General features: G+C 45.6%; 1 protein-coding gene across 1 annotated transcript in view; it reads left to right on the forward strand.

The window, feature by feature from the left end:
• The window catches only part of T265_04694 (hypothetical protein), a gene marked incomplete at both ends in the record, with an annotated part of 53,518 nt that extends 38,152 nt beyond the window's left edge, over nt 1-15,366 (forward strand). Inside the window, 7 exons of the mRNA XM_009169498.1 lie at nt 4,226-4,288; nt 4,476-4,570; nt 7,735-7,945; nt 8,992-9,309; nt 10,274-10,487; nt 10,734-10,826; nt 14,751-15,366. Coding sequence (XP_009167762.1) covers nt 4,226-4,288; nt 4,476-4,570; nt 7,735-7,945; nt 8,992-9,309; nt 10,274-10,487; nt 10,734-10,826; nt 14,751-14,776 — 1,020 coding nt within the window. The remainder of the gene's footprint in view (nt 1-4,225; nt 4,289-4,475; nt 4,571-7,734; nt 7,946-8,991; nt 9,310-10,273; nt 10,488-10,733; nt 10,827-14,750) is intronic.
• Nucleotides 15,367-18,158: the final 2,792 nt, after the last annotated feature.

Below are 18,158 nucleotides of genomic sequence, written 5' to 3' on the forward strand. Positions count from 1 at the left end.
GGTGGAAGTAGCACTGAATCTGAACAAACCGTCCCAGAGACCGGTTCAAATAGTACCGCTGAAACTCAGACCAACAATACTTCGTCCACGAACACGACAGACACAAAGTCCATCGGAGATAATGTAAGTCCTGGTTGAGATTGAAACTGACGCTAGTAAGTTTTCTATGGACAGTTATTGGCTCCTTCACCCTTAATGACTATAATTGATTGTCCATAGTCATCCCTTAGGCAGCCCTTTCATTGTGTTCTCCAAATTACGTTTTTTGGCGGCAGAATGTGGTCTTCTGACATGCACTATTCCGCTATTTGTTCGCATTCTGTTGGTCAGTGATAGCCTTACATCTGGAAGTTACCCTGCAGAATTACGAATGCTTAAACTGGTCCTTCCGGTGGGTGTCATGAAAAAGTGCGTCTCATTAAGTTGCTAGCAACCGAAATATTTACCCGATGACTTCACACATTTTGTCTCTGTGCGGATCTGTGCAGCTGTTCGGCCGACTCTCAGACAGTGGAGGAAGTTGGCGTCCTTGGAAGGAAGTGCATACGGTCAATCATGCATCATCATCATCATCACCAATGACAGCAACATCAGTGTTGGCACTGATGCTTCACTGCCGTAGGTCACGAAGAGACCGGACGGTTTGTGTACCTCGGCGACCCATTGAGCTATACTGGGGAGTGTCCGCACGATGCTCACAAAGTCTCCATGGGTAGAGTTCCGACGAACACAGTCTCTTGGCCTCCAGGCTGGGGGTTGGAACATGCATGGCGACGTGTTCCGTAAAAAATGGTAATGTACTTGCATTTCCAGCCGAACACTGCTGCCTTGCGGTTAGGCTTTTGAGCCAAAGGCTTTGGTTGAGGACCCCAATCGTCCTCCTTTCTAGGTGTGGCCGCCTTGGCAATGTCCCAGCCCTCGTACAACCATGACATACACCACTAACAATATTCTTATGCCATATCGGCCGTCGCGTGGTCAATCATGCAGGCCTTTTTTTTATTCACGCGGTTATCTTCTAACAGCTCGTAAAGTCGAGCGTGATCTAGTTTCGTTTGTCGAAGAATTCGGCATTGTTTGCTTAATGTATTGTGGAGAGGAGACGTTGCTTGCTATGTGTTGCAATTTTTTTTACCATTAACGTCAACCTTTGTAAAACAAAGTGAACTATACCGTATCCTGATCGATAACAAAGTAGCTACTCAAGAAAGGTCGCCCTGCTGACCTCTGTCAAACATTCAGGGTTCTTTCACACAATCGTGACACTCGACAGCTGGATATCAGTGGAGTGCTTCCAATTCAGATGCAGTAGCCGGACTTCTATGTATAAGAAGCTTTTACTCGAACGGTGTACATCTTGGAGGTGATTCTTCTCAAATTTTCAAGCCACACTCCGCACTCATTTTATCATCTACGTACTTTGCTGCGTATGCTTAATGGGTGGCGAGAGTAGACGATCTGATACCAGTTTTCTTCGTTCTGAACTGTTCTACTAGGTTAGCTTAGATTTCCATTCGAGTCAGTTAAAACTGAGTTTTAGTTGGTTAAGTAGTCAAAACTTTCAATTTTTTGTGTTTTCCTCTTCCTTCTCTTAGCTGACGATCTCAGTTTTTCGCTGTAGTCAGGAAATACGTCCTCGCACATCGTTAGCTGTTTGGGTTAGTGTACCTTCTAAGGACAAGCGTACCAAACGTTCCTACCGAGGCCTTCTGGCTGACACATTGGTGTGCTATGTGGTCGGTTCACCTAATAGGTTTTGTACGTTACTCCGCTCTGCTCAAGGGAGGTTACTACTGGTAGAGAGGATTTTCAGCTTCTCCTGAAGTCCGTGAAGGGACACTTTGCATGGGTGACAGGGGTTTCTCTTGGACAGTATTGTGTGTGGAAGCCATATTTTCGACCAAACTCTCTGATTGTCACCTATGTTGAGTTGTACGCGGTTGCATTCGCGAGGATCGCACTTCAGTTGATCTCTTACCATCAAATTTTTGGTCTAATCGCATTTTGCAACAATACCGAAGTTGTACGCTCTCTGTACGATTATGGAATGCTACCTGTCATAGGTGTCTGATGCCTGAAATGAAAGCCGCTGCTATGTACGGAAGTTGTGACCGTACACAAATCTATTATACCAATAGAACCTTTCATCTTATTTCTATCCCCTCTGTGAGCAGACCAATCCACGGTCATAATGATCAAAGATGTAAGTCGACCGAGATCTCGATACATGAGCTGGCTAGAGCGAAATGCCGTTTGGTTCATTTCGTCCGTGGACATTGCCTTCCAAACTGTCGTGGATCGATTGCTCGAATTCAGCTTTTTTTTACCTTGTATCGTGTACGCGCTAAGTTGGTTCATCAGCGCCAATATTTTTGTCACTGAACACTACACTCGTCTGCTGTGTTTCAGTACCCCAATCATTTTCTCTTGAATACGCCCGCTGTTTCCTGAAGTACTCCGCATCATTCTTCTGTAATTTGGGTATAGTGCACACGTACAGACCTCGGTGCTCTAGGGATCCATTGTAGCTCCAGTGCACTCGTCAGCTGTTTCAAAGTTTGTGACTTCCCTCCATTTGGATGGAAATCCAGTCACACGTTTCTTCTTCGCCGTAAATCGGGTTTAACGAACTCTGGGGTTATGGATATGCTACTTCGATCTGACTCTTTCAACCGCTCATTATTTCGTCTTTGGTTTTTATCGAAGTGGTGGCTGATAAAAAAAGTTCAGCTGTAACACCCTTTCGGTGCATGACTGCCATCCCACCCGAAGCAGCGCAAGGGCTTTGCTACTGCCAGGTTTCTCAAACCTAGACAGGAGCAGTCGAGATGTCGGGGTTTCGTTTGAACCACGGAGCTTCTGGTCAGTAAGTATCAACCTGACGATCACCGCTACGCGCGGCGTAGACTGGTTCTGGTCATTCATGATAGGTCGATATTGTTAAATCCAACTATTCACCCAGTACAGAAATCGGTCCATTGATCACCATGTTTCCTGATACGTGGTATTTACCTGTGTTGGGACCGTTCGAAACCAATGGCAGAAACGGATAAAACCTCCCGATACCCATAAAGTGTATTCAGATTACCCCTAGTAAGTCTGTACAGAACAGCTAAAAGAAAGCACTCACTGTCGAGTGTGGTTGTACGGCGGTGAAGCGTCAATGTCAACACTGATGTTGATACCTATGATGTCTGATGATGACGAAAGTGCTTCACTTTCAATGGGCGCACTCGGAGTCCGTTCTTCCGCACCCGCATTCTTAAATGCGTGTTCACCATAAGATCCTGTACACTTTGGCAATGAGTTGAACACAACCCAGTGAAATAGGGAGAATACTCTCGCCTATTTGCCTCTCCCCATACCAATATGTCCGGAGATTGTATTAATTCTGGTGGACCGCCAGAAACCGTTTAAATAGTCAGCCTCGGGCAAATTTCATTTTGTTGGAATCACTAAACGCTTTGCGAAGTTTTCAAAAGTGAACATTACATTACTGTAGGTGCTGGCCCCTGCGTCATTTATTATGTAGTCTGGAGAAAGCATCGCACGTATCACCCTCAGGATTTCTTGTGGATTTCATCCCTTAAGTTTGTCTTTGGCTTGCTGTTCCATCCGCCAATACTAAATCAAAATGCACGGTAGCCTGAGACAAACCTTCCGGCTACAGCTATATCTATTGAATTATCCACAAGTTTAAGCTTCCTGACAAGGAGAGGAGCGTCGAGCTAAGAACACTAGGTACTGATTGGTCCGTATTTCGTCCAATCAGGTTAAGCCCCTTTTGGTCCGTAGCCGGCTCGCGACACATCCTTTTAACAAACTTGACGTCAGATTTCTTCAAGTGACTCGCCTCTGACCGCTTTGACAATTCACCCCGGATCTTGTACAGTCAAGGACGGTCACGAAATTTGTCTGTCTCAGGTTGCCGACATCTACAAATGACATTTGCTATTCAGCCGGGATATTCGAATAGCAGGTTACCCTACCACGTAGTGGGGACGTTACTCGTCGCTGTTTTCTCTGCGTGCGTTTGACTGAGGCGAGGCCCTTCGATTAGGACCTCAAGTTTGATTGGACGGTCAGGTGTTAGAATGGATGTGCTCGTCCTACGCCATCTTCAAAGTCCACTCGCTTCTTTTCTTTCAGGTGCTATTTCCTCTTGTTAGCACACATGTTCCGGAACATCTTCGTGTACCTCTGTTCGTCTCATCACCTTTTTCAGGCCAACAACAACACCTCGACCTCTTCTGCCACAAAAGAAGTCAAGACTCCTGTTGTTACCAAGGTGACCTTTGTCCCCTTATGTGTGCTACATCCCTGTGCATGTTTGAATCGTCCATTTGCCTCATTCCCTGTGCCAGCCACGGTGCTCTAGTTACTCACTGGCCCTGCTTTGTGTCTCCACTGTGCCTTAGATAGATATTGTCGTCTGCATCCCCACATTTTCTCATGGTAATACTTATTGTTTCCAGAAACCATTGCCTTTTACCGAACGTGTCAACTTCGATCTGGTACATGTGGATGCCAATGCTCCCACAGATGACCATAGGGCGGTCTTCAAACAAAAGTGAGTGTAGTTTTTACTTCACTTGATCAAATTATGCGAGGGTTGTTAGAAGTTGCCGCTGTGCATGTCAGTCGCCTTACCGATCCTACCCTCGTTCGGTTTCCAACGGTTCACTCGTCAATGGACTTGAATGTCGAGAGTATCGACGCTCGACAGCGGAACATCAGTACCGGATGTCTCTGTTTTAGGCGAAGACTGACTTGATTTGTGAGAGACAGTCTGGCCTGAACGCTAGAATTCAGCTGTTGTGGTCAACTTCTATGCATTGCCGAAATGTGTGCTCGAACAAAGAGCGAGAAGTAATAGGCAACGTCAACCCCGTGGAGCTACTAGCCAGAGTTTTGTGACCGATCGCTCAGCACTCTTCCCATAAGCCTTTTTCGTGATCTGGAGGCATTTTGGTTGGGAACTGTATACTTTGTGGACGTAATCGAAATGAACATACCTGACAATCGCGTCACAGGGCAACGGCTTGGAGATTTAAATCGGTTAAGTGTTATACCGTGTTTCATCCCACTTACGACCCAAAAGATACGACAGGTGGCCCGGCAGATAAATGACGTGCTGCGGTGTCCTGTAGGTTTTCTGACGGCGCTTGGATTAGTTAGTTGAACCACATTTTGGGAAAGTGCGATGTTTCTTTATACCTGACTTCACTTTGCGTCGTGTTGCTATGGTTTGATAGCAGCGAAACTTGCTGATTAATGCCAGGGATTGAGAGATTACACCTCAGCCTCGATATTCAGCTGGACTCCACAAGATGGGCAGGCCGGGTTTGTCCGAGATCGATGTTCACAGATTGTTCCCTGATTTGTAGTTACGGGAGCCCAACCTGTTGTCGCTCTCTCGACAAGTCCACAACAGCGTTGTCACCGGACGCGGCCTAATGTGAGATTACCCCGAAAGTGTTCCAAGGGGAACGTAAGGTAGAAATAAGGAACAACGCGCCCAAGGTTCACCAAGGATTCACACAAGATACTGATGCCGACTTTGAGGTACCATACTACGCACTCGGTGTCGTCTTTAAAGTCAGTTAGCGGGTTGGTCATTTGGCGTAAAACAATGAGAATCGAGGAGAGGAACTAACAGATGTCTCCTCGACTGCAAACGAAATACTTGCCGAATTCGGTTAAAAAATCCACAACTGGGTGGTATACTCGAACTTCACATACTTCTCAACATTGTCAGTCCCTAAATTGGTCCAACTTCGATCGGGGACGCTGTTCATTAGTTGTACCACTTACAGCATAGTTGTACTATTTATTCCATTTGTCGTGGGAGAATGTAACGTCCCAGTCGTATTCCAATAAGCATTGATTGGTACACCGATGGGTACGTGTGAGATATGGTCGGACTTTTCATTTCAGCTAAACTCAAGAGAGCGTCGACGTTTCTTATTCACACCCTTCATGATGTTGTCCACAGCGGCTTTTATCGATTAGCATGGACTTTTCCGACCAATTAGATCGTCGTTTAGTGCTGAGGGTGCTTGCACTTAGGTGTAATAGTGTGGCTGATTTTTTATCGTTAATCCTTCTACAGGTGGTGGTTTCCTTCAGAAAAGTTGCATTTTTGGCGTGGTTTGCTAGCTGCTCGGAATGTTCCATGACCTTGGCGATGACATGTGTTGGCACAGTATACAAACTAGCAAGGGCTTAGATTTAAAAATAAAAAAGATAATCATTTAGCTGTAACACCCTTTCGGTGCCTAGTTGCCATGCCACCAGAAGGAAGCACGAGGGCTGGGATGCTGCCAGGTTGCCCAAGCCTAAACGGGGGAAGTCGAGTGGCAGAGGTCGGGTTCGAACCACGGACCTTCCGGTCAATAAATTGCGCTCTAATCACCTGAGCCATCTCGTCCCCGGGCTTAGATTTGTTTACTGTCTCCTTCTGATACGGGTGCTTTCAAAGGACATACATGTTTAGAATGATCGGGTGAGTTACTTCGTAGGGATTGGTTCAATTGGAGCCCCCTATCATTCCTGCTTTTCTGCAATTTGGCTTCGAAACATTAGACCCTTATTGTAGCTGGGGAGACAGCATTCTCAGGAATGGCTAACTTTGTTCCTGGTACGCCTCCAACCTCCCCAACAAATGGCCACGCCAAGGCGCCATGGTTATCGTTTGCCCGTCAAAAACCCCATCCGTTAATTACAAGGTTGCAACGATGCCCCCTCGTAATGTTCCAACGACACTCGGCTATGAACTGTATGCTTCTACACGTGAGGTCAGGGAATCCCGTTTGTGTAGGTCGGCTCCCCTATGTCTTAGATGGATCGTAGCGCCTATCTATTTCTCAAACCCATGGGGGATTTCGTGGCCCCGCAACTGATCACAGGGATGCATCAATCACTGAACACGGTAATGGACCCAAATGTCGGTGCATTTGGCTCATATTCAGTTGATTGTAGAAATCCTTGAGAAAGGCTGTCCACGGCAACCGAAACGTCGGATTAAAACAACCTATTCCATCACGTTGTGTTTTGACTTTGTAATTAAAAAACTCCCCATTATACACCACACGGCGCTGAATCTTTTTAACACTCTTCGAGCTGTCTTCGGCCCGGATCTCCTAAAGTATATCTGGATTACACTTATAGATGAATTGACTCTAAACCGTTATTCAGCCTCCCTTTGGTTTGTACGCCGCGATGTTGAAGGATACTAGAACTTTGAGGGAAGGTCTATATTTTTTCCTCACCCAATATAGACATGCATAATCACAAAGGCAGTTAGGAAGGGTTGGTCTGGCATCCGAAATGCATTGCTGCCCGCACTTAACTAGAGATGACGGGCACCGGAACCCGTTTCTATTCACCTGATTTACCCGTTCGTTCTTTTGTTTTCATGACACTCTCGAAGCATGAATGCTCATGGTCACTGTTGTTGGCAATAACGGCGATGACGCGCCCTTAGATGTTCACGCTTTCCACTTCATCTCTTAACAGATGAGACCACTGAACGCTGAGAATAGGGAAACAGACTGTCTACTTTGTTGTCAGTCTATTGACCAAGCAGGCTTAGCCAGTAGAGTTGTCGTACTGTTGATTGGTCGTTATAGTTCACTATTAACTTCGAATAGTTCGCATACGGAATTTGGGCATACGCTCATGCGCTCCTAATGTCATTCTGTCTGACTCACCAATTGTTGCCTTTTCACTTAGGCTGAACGATTTCCGTCAAGCCGACCAGGAAAAGCGCGACCTGGAACGTGCTATGAACGAATTGGAGTCCACTCTGTTCTCAACGCGTGAGAAAGTTCAGTCAGAGATTTACGGATCCTATTCAACAGCCGATGAGTTGTCGGCCTTGAATCAGCTTTTAACCGCACACAACGAATGGTACGAAGAGCAGAGTATCACAACACCACGCGAGGTGAGTCACTTGTCTCTATGTTCACATCGGTTGTTTGGTGAAGTTGGGTGGAAGACAATGGCTTGTAGGAATTCGGTAGTGTTCTACCTACTGCCTTCATCGCCTCACTGAGCTTCTTTGCCTCGGTTTTATCATTCTCCAGATGCTTAAAAGCCTAAAAGCATTTTACAGCTGTTTCATCCTTGTTGGGAACCATCAGTTGTTTGAATATTCCTAATTCCTAGGGAAGGGGCCGTAGCCGGCGACTTCCTGGCTAGGGCATAAGTACTGTACTGTTCGACCTGGTGTGACTAGCCAACATTGCGATTAACTCGCTGTTGGCCACTCATGCCACTACTCAGAGAAGACAACGTCTCGTTTTCGTGAGCCATCCAAGCAGTCGTGTTTCGAGGTCAACGGGTGATTGTGTGGTGTGAACCAGTCACAGTAATTATCAACCATTTTCGGCCAAAATGTATGATATTGGACTGCTAGCGGTCCCGGACTTCCGCAGATATCCGTGAGACAAAAGCCGCTTACGGTTTGCAACAAGTATGAAACGGCCGCACGGTGCTTCTATGCTATTCAACATACATTGACCTGTAGGCTGAGGGTTTTATTCAGGCTTTGTGTCGTATTATTCCCTTATGGTTTATAAACTGGATCACTGCTCGACGCTAGGTGATTCGCACTTGTATTGTTCATCATTTAGCGAAACGCAAGTGAAATGAAATATTGATTCATTCTAGTTGGTCTAATCCGCACTTCGCCAGACTTGGCGCCCATCCGTTGAGCCTCGATCACACTTTGATTTGTTGATACCTGTGTTTTCAGGTCGGAACAATGAAGACCACACACACCTAGGAGCCACGCAAGTGATTGCTTCCCGCACCCGTTAGACATACAAAACAGATTGTTTTTGTCAAACAGGTTTTTGTAATTCTCAACGACGAATAGGTTCTCGGTTGGTTGCTTTATTTTGATGAAGAGTATGAAGGCTGTGCTGGGTGACTGTGTGAGCGAAACTTACTTTGGTCCATATTTTCCCTGTTTCTTCCGGTTCTCAGAAATTTGAAGAAAAACTTAGTGATATTCGCAAACTATTGTTGCCGATCGAATTGCGTGTAAAAGAGGCTGAACACCGACCCAAGGCGATACAAGCTTTGAATGAGTCGCTAACAGAGGCCGTGAACTTCTTGGGCGTGATGCGCGACACAATGATACGCTTGAAAACACACGCGGATGAGCTGACCAAGAACCAAACAAGTTCTGAAGGCAATGCTACTGTTGAGAATACAACAAAAACAATGGACAACCTTCCTTGGCCTCCAGTTTTCACCGACTCGGAACAGAAAACCCTGGAAGATTTGATCAGTAATACACAGGTACCCCCCGGATACTTGCTGTGAATGTCTTGTGGTTAACACTGTTTATTGAATGGACTGCTTTTATCTCTCCCCTGTGTTCAGGTCGAAGAAGGGGCATCAAAAGGGTTACCTTTGCTCTTTCGCAGTGAGATTATTAGAGTTTTTTCAAATCAGCTAACAGTGAGTACTTTATCTAACGCTAACAACTCACGTGGGGAGTACCATTCTCATCGATTCACTTTAAAGGGGAAGTCTGATGCTCTGCATTTCAACATTGACATAAGACCAACATTTGTTGAGTCTGACAGCATGTTCAAGTTTTCAACTATGAATTTTCCGTTTCACAGGTTCTGAGCGATTTCGAACCTCTGAAAGCGTCTGACTGCACTCTATTCAAAATTGTCCTTGAAACACAGTTTTTCCTGTGTTTCTCAATAGGTGGATTGAAATCAATCCTCGGGGAAAAGTGTTGCACTCTAAAGGAGCTGCTGGTGGTTTTTTCCGAGATTCCATAGAAATGTTACTTGGAAGGCTTTTCGTGAATTCTTGAAAAGTAGCCTCTGTTTTCTTGGTAGAGTTGCTATCCCAGCACCTCTGAATGTGAGCTAAAAATGAATCCGTTGGTTGTATCCCAAAATCCTCAACAGGTGAAATCCCTATAGCGACAACGTTGTTCTCTCTGAAGTCATGACATTAGTTGATGTATCGTATAAAACGCCTGTAAGAGATCCGAACAAATGGCGAGTAATAACGTGAAGAATGCAAGCATGTTCAGCGGTCAGCTAGCTAGCGCATTCGTTCCAAAATCAGACAGAAGAGTAGGTTTCCGACTCTCTGAGCAGTTCACCTGTAAAGTTGTCTTACGCCGTTGCCCTACAGTTCGGACTATCGAACGACTTCCCAATATTTGCCTGTCTACTGAGTAAGAGACCGGGTTTATCTGTTCGCATACGCGTTCCATTTTGATTTCCTCGACCATCAGGCTTGGTTCGACCAGTCCAATCAGAAGCTCGCAGAAACTCCCTTGACCGAACGACCTCCGGTTTTGGTCTCCGAGTTCGAAGATAAACAGCGACAGCTGAAGCGAGAACTACTATATTTGAACAGAAAACTCATAGCTTGGCAAGGCGAAATGGCGCGTCTGCTCAAACTCTACACAGAACATCAACAACAGCAAGAAACGAAGCCACAGACAAGTGAGTTGCCCTGTGTGATACTACATTTAACTTGTTTCCGAAAATTGCTGTGTGATCCGTCTAGCTCGGTTGGCGCCATCTATGAATCTTCTTTTAAGAATAAGCTAAGTCCCCAACGTCATGCTTCTGGTTAATAGCCTGTGTCTCACATGCTGCTCTGTCTTACGGGAACACTTGTCCGTTCTGACCCGTGTTTTTTTCTTACAATTCCCTATCCTAGTACTGTATTTTTCTCTCAACTTTTAGCTGATGAAGCCCCTAAAGATACCGAATCTTCAGAGACTCAGCAACCGGACAGTCAGGAGACCACAGCCGCACCGCCACCGGCTACTCCTAAAGGTAACCCCTATTGTTTTCATCTGTCCGCCTCCGTATTATTGTTTTGTTTTAGTTTACAAAGACAATGGATTTGGGAGACTTTCGAAATGATCGGTTTCGCACACACACTCGCTATCGACTGTCATCTGGTTTCACTACTCATACAGGCGGTGTATAATGTGCGATCTAGCGTTCCACCGGTGACCAACCTTACCCGTCCTTGTTTTCTGCGACTCATTTCCTTAAACGATAGAGGAGAAAATGGGAGCCGGTCATTGCCGGTACCGTCACAACTGTACCGATTTAGAGTACGAAAGCTGTCTTCTGTCAGGAGGACAATTCGCAAGATCCGGTACCAGCTCTGTGTAAGCAAACAGAGGCGCCTACGCCATCAATTTGGGTGGCATTTGACTCTATAAATGGCACAGATTGGTTATCCTAGCGTAAAAAATCCTTCGTACAAGCATATAAATAATGTGGTCAGTCGCACGGACAGACATCTTGTGCTTCTCTGTCCTTGTCCATCCATCCTGTTGCCTCTGTCTTTCTGAACTTGGAGTGTGAACACGCGTTTACGGTCTGTTTGCTTTTCTTGTGTATTTAAACCTCCAGGAAACTACTTATTACGCAACCGATCACCTCATCATCATTATTGAAAGTGCGTCAAATAATCTGTCATCAGGGCTAGCCATACTCTCTCACAACAAGGTGGCTAACACGGGCAATCTGTCTTTTTCGAGATCTAACCGTGGGTCCCTTCAATGACCCGATTGGCTTCCTCGGTGTTATGACAAGTTGAACAGTGGGAAGTTTTGTCTGTTCTCATTTCCGCATCAGAGAAACAAGTTTCGGATCCACCGGAACATTCAGTCCAGACCGATTGGCAGCATCTTTCTTATTGATTAGCCAAGAGGATAACAGGAGGTCCTGTCCTAAAACGGTTTCCTCTAGAAAGATTTGAGTGTTGTTGGAGTATGCTTACAGAAGGACTACTCTATTTAGTTTGCTCACTTAATTTACCGTGAGCAACCAGGAGCGGATGGGCGGGCTTCATAAATGTCACAGATCGGAGTTGCCACGTCTCTTGCCCGGCCCAGATTGCAGACCGCTTCCATCTGACCAAATATTCCCATCGGTATGAAGAACATAGCTCAGCGAACGATCGCTTTCAACAACCTTGTTTTCGGGCTTTGTGGTTAAAAAATAACAGCTAATCGAAAAACGAAAGACCGACAATGAGGTTGGAGGTAGCCGTATCATTTCTACTAAGTGGTTGTCAAGTTTTCGTGATGGAGCAACGGTCAACAGGGAGGCTGATTGACACAATGGAATGGTCGTCCGTGTAAAAAGTTGTATTCGTGCTTGTTTTAGCACATTCAAAATAAGATATCAAGTGGTCTTCAATCGATTAGGAGTAGTCCGATAGATGACCTGGATTGCTATTGATAAATTGGCCTGATTAGGTCCCTGCTAGAGATTGTTTTTCCGTCAGTGACGCCAGTCCATCGAAGTTTGTTGCCTCACTCGCTTCTCGTCTCGTCCAGTCATTGTGCTATCACTGAACTAAGAAGCCAGGACCCTACTTCAAATACAGCGCGAAACATTGGAATGCACACTCCAGTCACCTCAGTCTGTAGAATTTGACATGCTACTTCGAAAAGAATTCGACTGATTCAAACGTGCACATGGTCAGTAATGCCTTGTGGATTTCACCATACGCTTTAGCAAGCCTGTACCCGAGGGTTCCAAGCTCTAAAGTCTGGCGCCTCATCTCTTCGCTCCTAAATGGGACTGTGTGTCACAGGCTCATTATCAAAATTAAAAGATTCATGTTTTACGGACACAATGCGATGACTCCTATCGCTTCCATTCCACAAGTACACCACGGCTCCATTGACTCCCTCAAAGTTGTAGGATTTCTGTGCAGCAAAATGTTGGTAACTCATGTAGACCATTGTAGAGAAGGAAGTAACCTTATAACGGAATGGATTGAATTCAACTATTTCGGGTATCTCGTCAGTTGTTTGCATACAATCGGAATCCTGGTTAAAGAAAGAAAACAAACTACCGGTAATTTGACCCTATAGATGTTGTGGCTCAGTTGGAACATTTATAACTGCACTTGTTCAATGTTTTATGGTTCATGGCTGAAATTTTTGATCTGGCGAATCAAGTTGTCACTGACTCACAAACGCCACAGTCCATAAAGTTGCAATGGAAATTCAAAGAAGCTGGTTCGTTTCCGATGTGATAAAACACCAAGAGTAGAACGGTGAAACTTGAAGATGGGCCACTCATTAAGTTGATATTCTATGGTAGATATTTTAACTTACGATCCTTGACACAAGGCGTGTTTGCTGTAGAAACAAATTTCAGCTGTTCTGCTGGATAAACACCAATCCCAACAGCTTCATCAAATAGTACGGATAGCCTGGTGGATAGAAAGAGAAGCGAGACACTGTCCCTTAAGAACATTATCGCATTAACACTCAAAGGAGACCCGAATAATAGACTTGTACAGCGGTGACTGAGCCAACCCTTCACGTGAGGGTTCAGTGTTGCTTTGTTTAGGAAGCGGTCAACAGAACATGACGACTGATTACAGAAACCAAGCTAGACAAACCAGACTGTTTGGCTACCTCCTCCCGTATATTACTGTCCCGCTCCATTTGCGGTAGCAAGTAAGTTGGATGAGCCGAGAGACTAGGCTTTTGGAGCACTTAATCGTTAATCCTTCGAGAGTCCCTTCCAGCGCAAGTGCTCGCCACTTGCTGGATTGCAATGATTTCAAAGAACCAGAGCAGGTATTTAGTCATAAACTGCCAAGAAAACAGCTGTCTGTTACGCTTTGCTTAAGCCGCTGCAATTCGCCGCCACAAACTCAACCGGCTCAAACAACCGGAATTTGTGGCTCGGTATGGCCGACATTGAAACATGTCTGCAAGCACAATACTTTTATCGAGCGTGTTCTGCCGTACGACGATAACATTTGCTCGCCTTAGTCTTTTCACTGGCTTGTGTGTTCGTTGAATTATCTGTTCGTTATCCTGCCATATCCTTGGTTCTGATTATATGTGAACAGCTGACGGGATACGTGAACCATTGGAATTCAATCTCTGCTGTTATGGTGTCTTTTCTTGCCCTCATGCACTGATATGTGAATGAAAAGGCGTATTACTGTGTTGAAGACTGCTGTAGTGGGGGGTGCAGGAAGCTGTTTCCAATAAAATTTGCGCAGGTGACCGACATTACCTCGTCCGAACATACCAATGCTCTGGTCCAGCAGTAAAGTGGCTGTGACCGCGCTGATGTGTCTACATTCAACATTGTCAACGCAGTCACTTCAAGAAATACAGATACTTCCATACCAAGCTAGTACCAATATGCAAACAAGTATGGAACAAGCAAGTAGGGGCCATAGTCTGTTGTGGAAACATTATTCCAAATTAAAGTGAATTTAGATTTGCAACAAGCGTAATTCTCACGATCGTTAGAAAAAACTTCATTCGAATAGATTAATCGGAAAACCAGCTAGGGGGAGAGGAAAACATGAGAGGACTTGGGTCGGATGAATATTCTTTCTGTTTGTCCTGTGTATTCGTGACAACAAGCATAACTGGCCTTCAGTGCATGTGGTTGTCACAACTGGGTTGTTGTTGCATAAAGGTGCGTTTCAGGATATATATTCATCGAGACTACAGTCCTACTTGAAAAATGGATGCCGTGAATAAGACCCTTGTTGTTTCTGTAGGATAACCTGTCTCGGGAAGAGGTATTATGTCACTTGAATAGCCATTTCCACGCGAAAACGGGTGAAATTTAGTGCTTGTGGTCCCAAGTGCCTGACTACGCCAGTTTTTCATTCCGTGATGTATGGTCTCGCTTTGCGTCTTGGTTCCTTATTGATGACCAAGCTCTCATTTTGTCTACTCATTTCTATTTCAGACGAGCCGCCGCATTCAGAGCTGTAATGTGTAACAATCGAAACTGCGCGCCAACTGTGCTTATTCTTGAAATTCCGAATTCATTTTGTGGGCTCACGATGTTTGTGATCTACTCTCTCCGTGCGCACAATGAAGGATGATACATTTGCAAATATTTTTCCACCGTTATCTTTGGACGGATTGTCGTCTGTTGGACTCTGCCGAAATTTTGTTTTGCAGTTCAACACTTGTTTCATTTACGAGACCCCATTTCCGGATGTTATCAGGGCGAACGTCTCTGTGTTGCTCCCTCTGCTACTTGTATGCACCAATACCTCTTCTATTTTTTTTTGTTGCTCTCCGTTTTATACAGCTGTACAGGTGGTTTTCCGGTGCTTCGTTGTTCTGTATGTATTTTTCTTCGCGATAGTTTCGTTTTACACCGAGTGGTCTGTGGAGCAGTTTAGCCAAAAGGCTGTGAATGTTTTGTCAGGGTGCCTGTCTTACTGCATGGTGATGGTTTGTAATCACTGTGATCTTTGGACCCGGTTCGACGAACGCCATCGGACCACTTTTCTCTGCTGAAGTACAACGTCTTGAAACTTCATGTTCTCCATGCAATGGAATATACTGTTTTGTTGTATTATACCCTTGACTTATTAAAAGGGTTGTTCAAACCCAGCAACTGAAAGGTTGGCGTTTCAATGGGATTACTGGTTCGTAGCTGTGCAATTTGGCCCTACACTTGTCCAGTAATATGCTCAGGGACCAGTTTGCCAGTTTTTTTTATTTTCCAGGGAATTATAGCGTTTTTATCCTGGTGACCGAGTCTCCTTCCAGTCGATTAAATTCGTTCTTTTTGGAGGAACATGAGCTGCCGCTTCACCAAATGGCATTGGGTGAAAACATTGAAAATGGCATTGACGAAGTTGCATCTCTAACATGAGAGCTCTTCGTCTGGACGGCGGATATTTTACCGGACGCCCTGTTTCGGAAGAAGGCCCTCTAACGTAGTGATTCAAACCTATCCATGACCAAGGAACGGTACTGTGTTGATACCGGTAACCTGCGTGCGGCTTGGGACATATGTTGCGTATGCCGAACCGTCGTTTGCCCAACTCATAGTGTCGGAAGCGGGGAGTTGGCCAACCCTTGACATGGCAGAAGGGTGTGAAGGAGTTTACAGAGCGTTTGAGTGCCTATTTGCCTTCCAGGATGAGGACCGCGTGCTCCCCACTGCGCCCGGTTGGAGATGGTGCGAAATATGGATGCCAACCAGTGTCAGTGGCGTTCTTGTTGTGAGTTTCTGTCCAGATTGCCCGAACAGGTGTCTGGAAGTGTAGGCATCTCGAAACATTGTAGTTCGCTAGCACTAAGTCCCTTTTCTTCATATTAAGGCTTTCAAGTAAATCATGTTTCGCTAAACATCGGTGGTGCTGAACACGGATGTCATGCTGTCGTTGATGACAATCCATGCGGCTGCGCAGGTAGATGTTACCATGAACACTGCTCATTAGGTAAATGTAGTCCTCAAGAGCAGTGCACACCTTAGCTTATGTAGTCATTCGCTCCTTGAGGATGTGCACTCCAGAAGAGGACAGACTCCCAATTCAGATGTGAAACTAATCAACAAGACCTCGGACGAGCATTCTGAGTCACTGCTAACGTCGCCTAACTTATGTTGGTGAGAGCTCCATGGGTCTGGGGAACTGAACATCAATTTGGACGGGTTCGAGACATCACTCTTCCAGTTCAAGGCACTTCACTGGATAGCTGATCTTTGGTATCGGTTTTTTCCTAATTTTGTTGGTCTGTATTGGTTATTAAGTACTACTACAGTTCTATCGAGCTTTATACTCGAAGTTGGCTTCGTACTTCAGATCTAAACACCAAACATATTAGGACGCCTGCGCGACTAGGCCTCCCTGTCCGACAGTGTTTCGGTTCCGTCTCGGGATCTCTATGCAGGAGAGGGCTGCGATGAGCACAGCTGGGTTTGCTGGTAATGTCCTTCATACTTCACCCCTGTCTCGTTTCCACCCTTCATGAGGTGCGGAAGGGGCTCCTCGAAGAAGTCGGCCAACTGACCTACACAGCACGCGACTAACCCAGCGGTTAGTTCCTAAAAGAATTCCATCAAGCGCTTCATCCTGAATAAAACTCATCGGATAAATGGAGCAAAACCGATTATGTCTGTGGTCACAGATTCCCTTGTTTATCGAATAACCTCGTTTGCCCGCATAGCGAAAGTGAACGGAGGTGATTTTTCGTGTTTCCAGAATCACTTGAAATTCATCACACGCGACCGGTAGGTGGAACCTTCCCAGGGGAAAGTTCAAGGGTTCTAAATGCAGGGTCGCAGATTTGATGGTGCCAGTTGCCTTACAGTATGCTACCTGCCTCTGAAACCTCAGGAGTCGAAATGCTCCCGGGACGTTCCCTCATAGATGAGTATGCAGACAATATTGCTCTTCTTGGTTCAGATACTTCCCAAATGCAAACGATTGTAAATAACCTAAATAACTAATGCACGGCTCGACATGCCCTTCACACCTGTACAAGACTGAGTGGGATCAAACCACACCTCATGCTTGCCGGTGAGCCAATCGACGAGGTAGATAAGTTTGTTTATCTGGGCAGCTATATAAGTTCCGCTGGACTGGCTGGAGATGAGATTATTTCTGGAATCGGAAAGGCCATGGCAACTTTTGCCAACCTCCGATAACTATGGCACCGACGTGACGTGGGTCTGTCTGTCAAGGGAAGAGTTTGCACTGCGGTGTTGAATTCCATACTGCTCTATGGATCAGAAACGTGGCTTCTACGTACAGAGGACATATGGAAGACGTCCGTGTTTTACCATCGGTGTCTCCGAGGCATTGGTGAGGTCTGGTGGGAATATTGGATTAGCAATACTGAGGTACGCCAGATGGTCTTAGGACAAAGGATAGATGAATTACTCACGCTTCATAGGTTGCGCTGGTTGGGGCATGTACTCCGTATGCCAAAAGACCGTCTGCCTCACAGACCTCTTTTTTCCCAGTCCTATGCTGAGTGGAAGCCAGCGAGAGGTGAACAGCGTATGACCTGGCAACGAAGTACGAAAACACCAACCAGTAAACTTAGTTGGGTGGGCAACTGCTGCCTCCCTGGATGGCGACCCCGGGACTCAAATCACCAGTGTTTAATGACATTGGCGGAAATGGTTCAGTCGCGCAGTCAGTGGCGCTGGTGCGTCAAAGCTATCGCCTTCAATGCGTAGCTACCCAATTTCCGAACAAACTGGATATGCCTTTGCCTCCAAACTTGGATGTACGTCCCACACTCCTGTTTTCCAGTGACTGAAACTGTAGCAGCCGAAACCAATGTGCATGATTTATAGCTGATAAATTGAATTGATTGATCTTACCACCAATACCCCAGAGTTCTT

Source organism: Opisthorchis viverrini (genome assembly GCF_000715545.1).
Source record: "Opisthorchis viverrini unplaced genomic scaffold opera_v5_81, whole genome shotgun sequence".
Classification (NCBI taxonomy): domain Eukaryota; kingdom Metazoa; phylum Platyhelminthes; class Trematoda; order Opisthorchiida; family Opisthorchiidae; genus Opisthorchis; species Opisthorchis viverrini.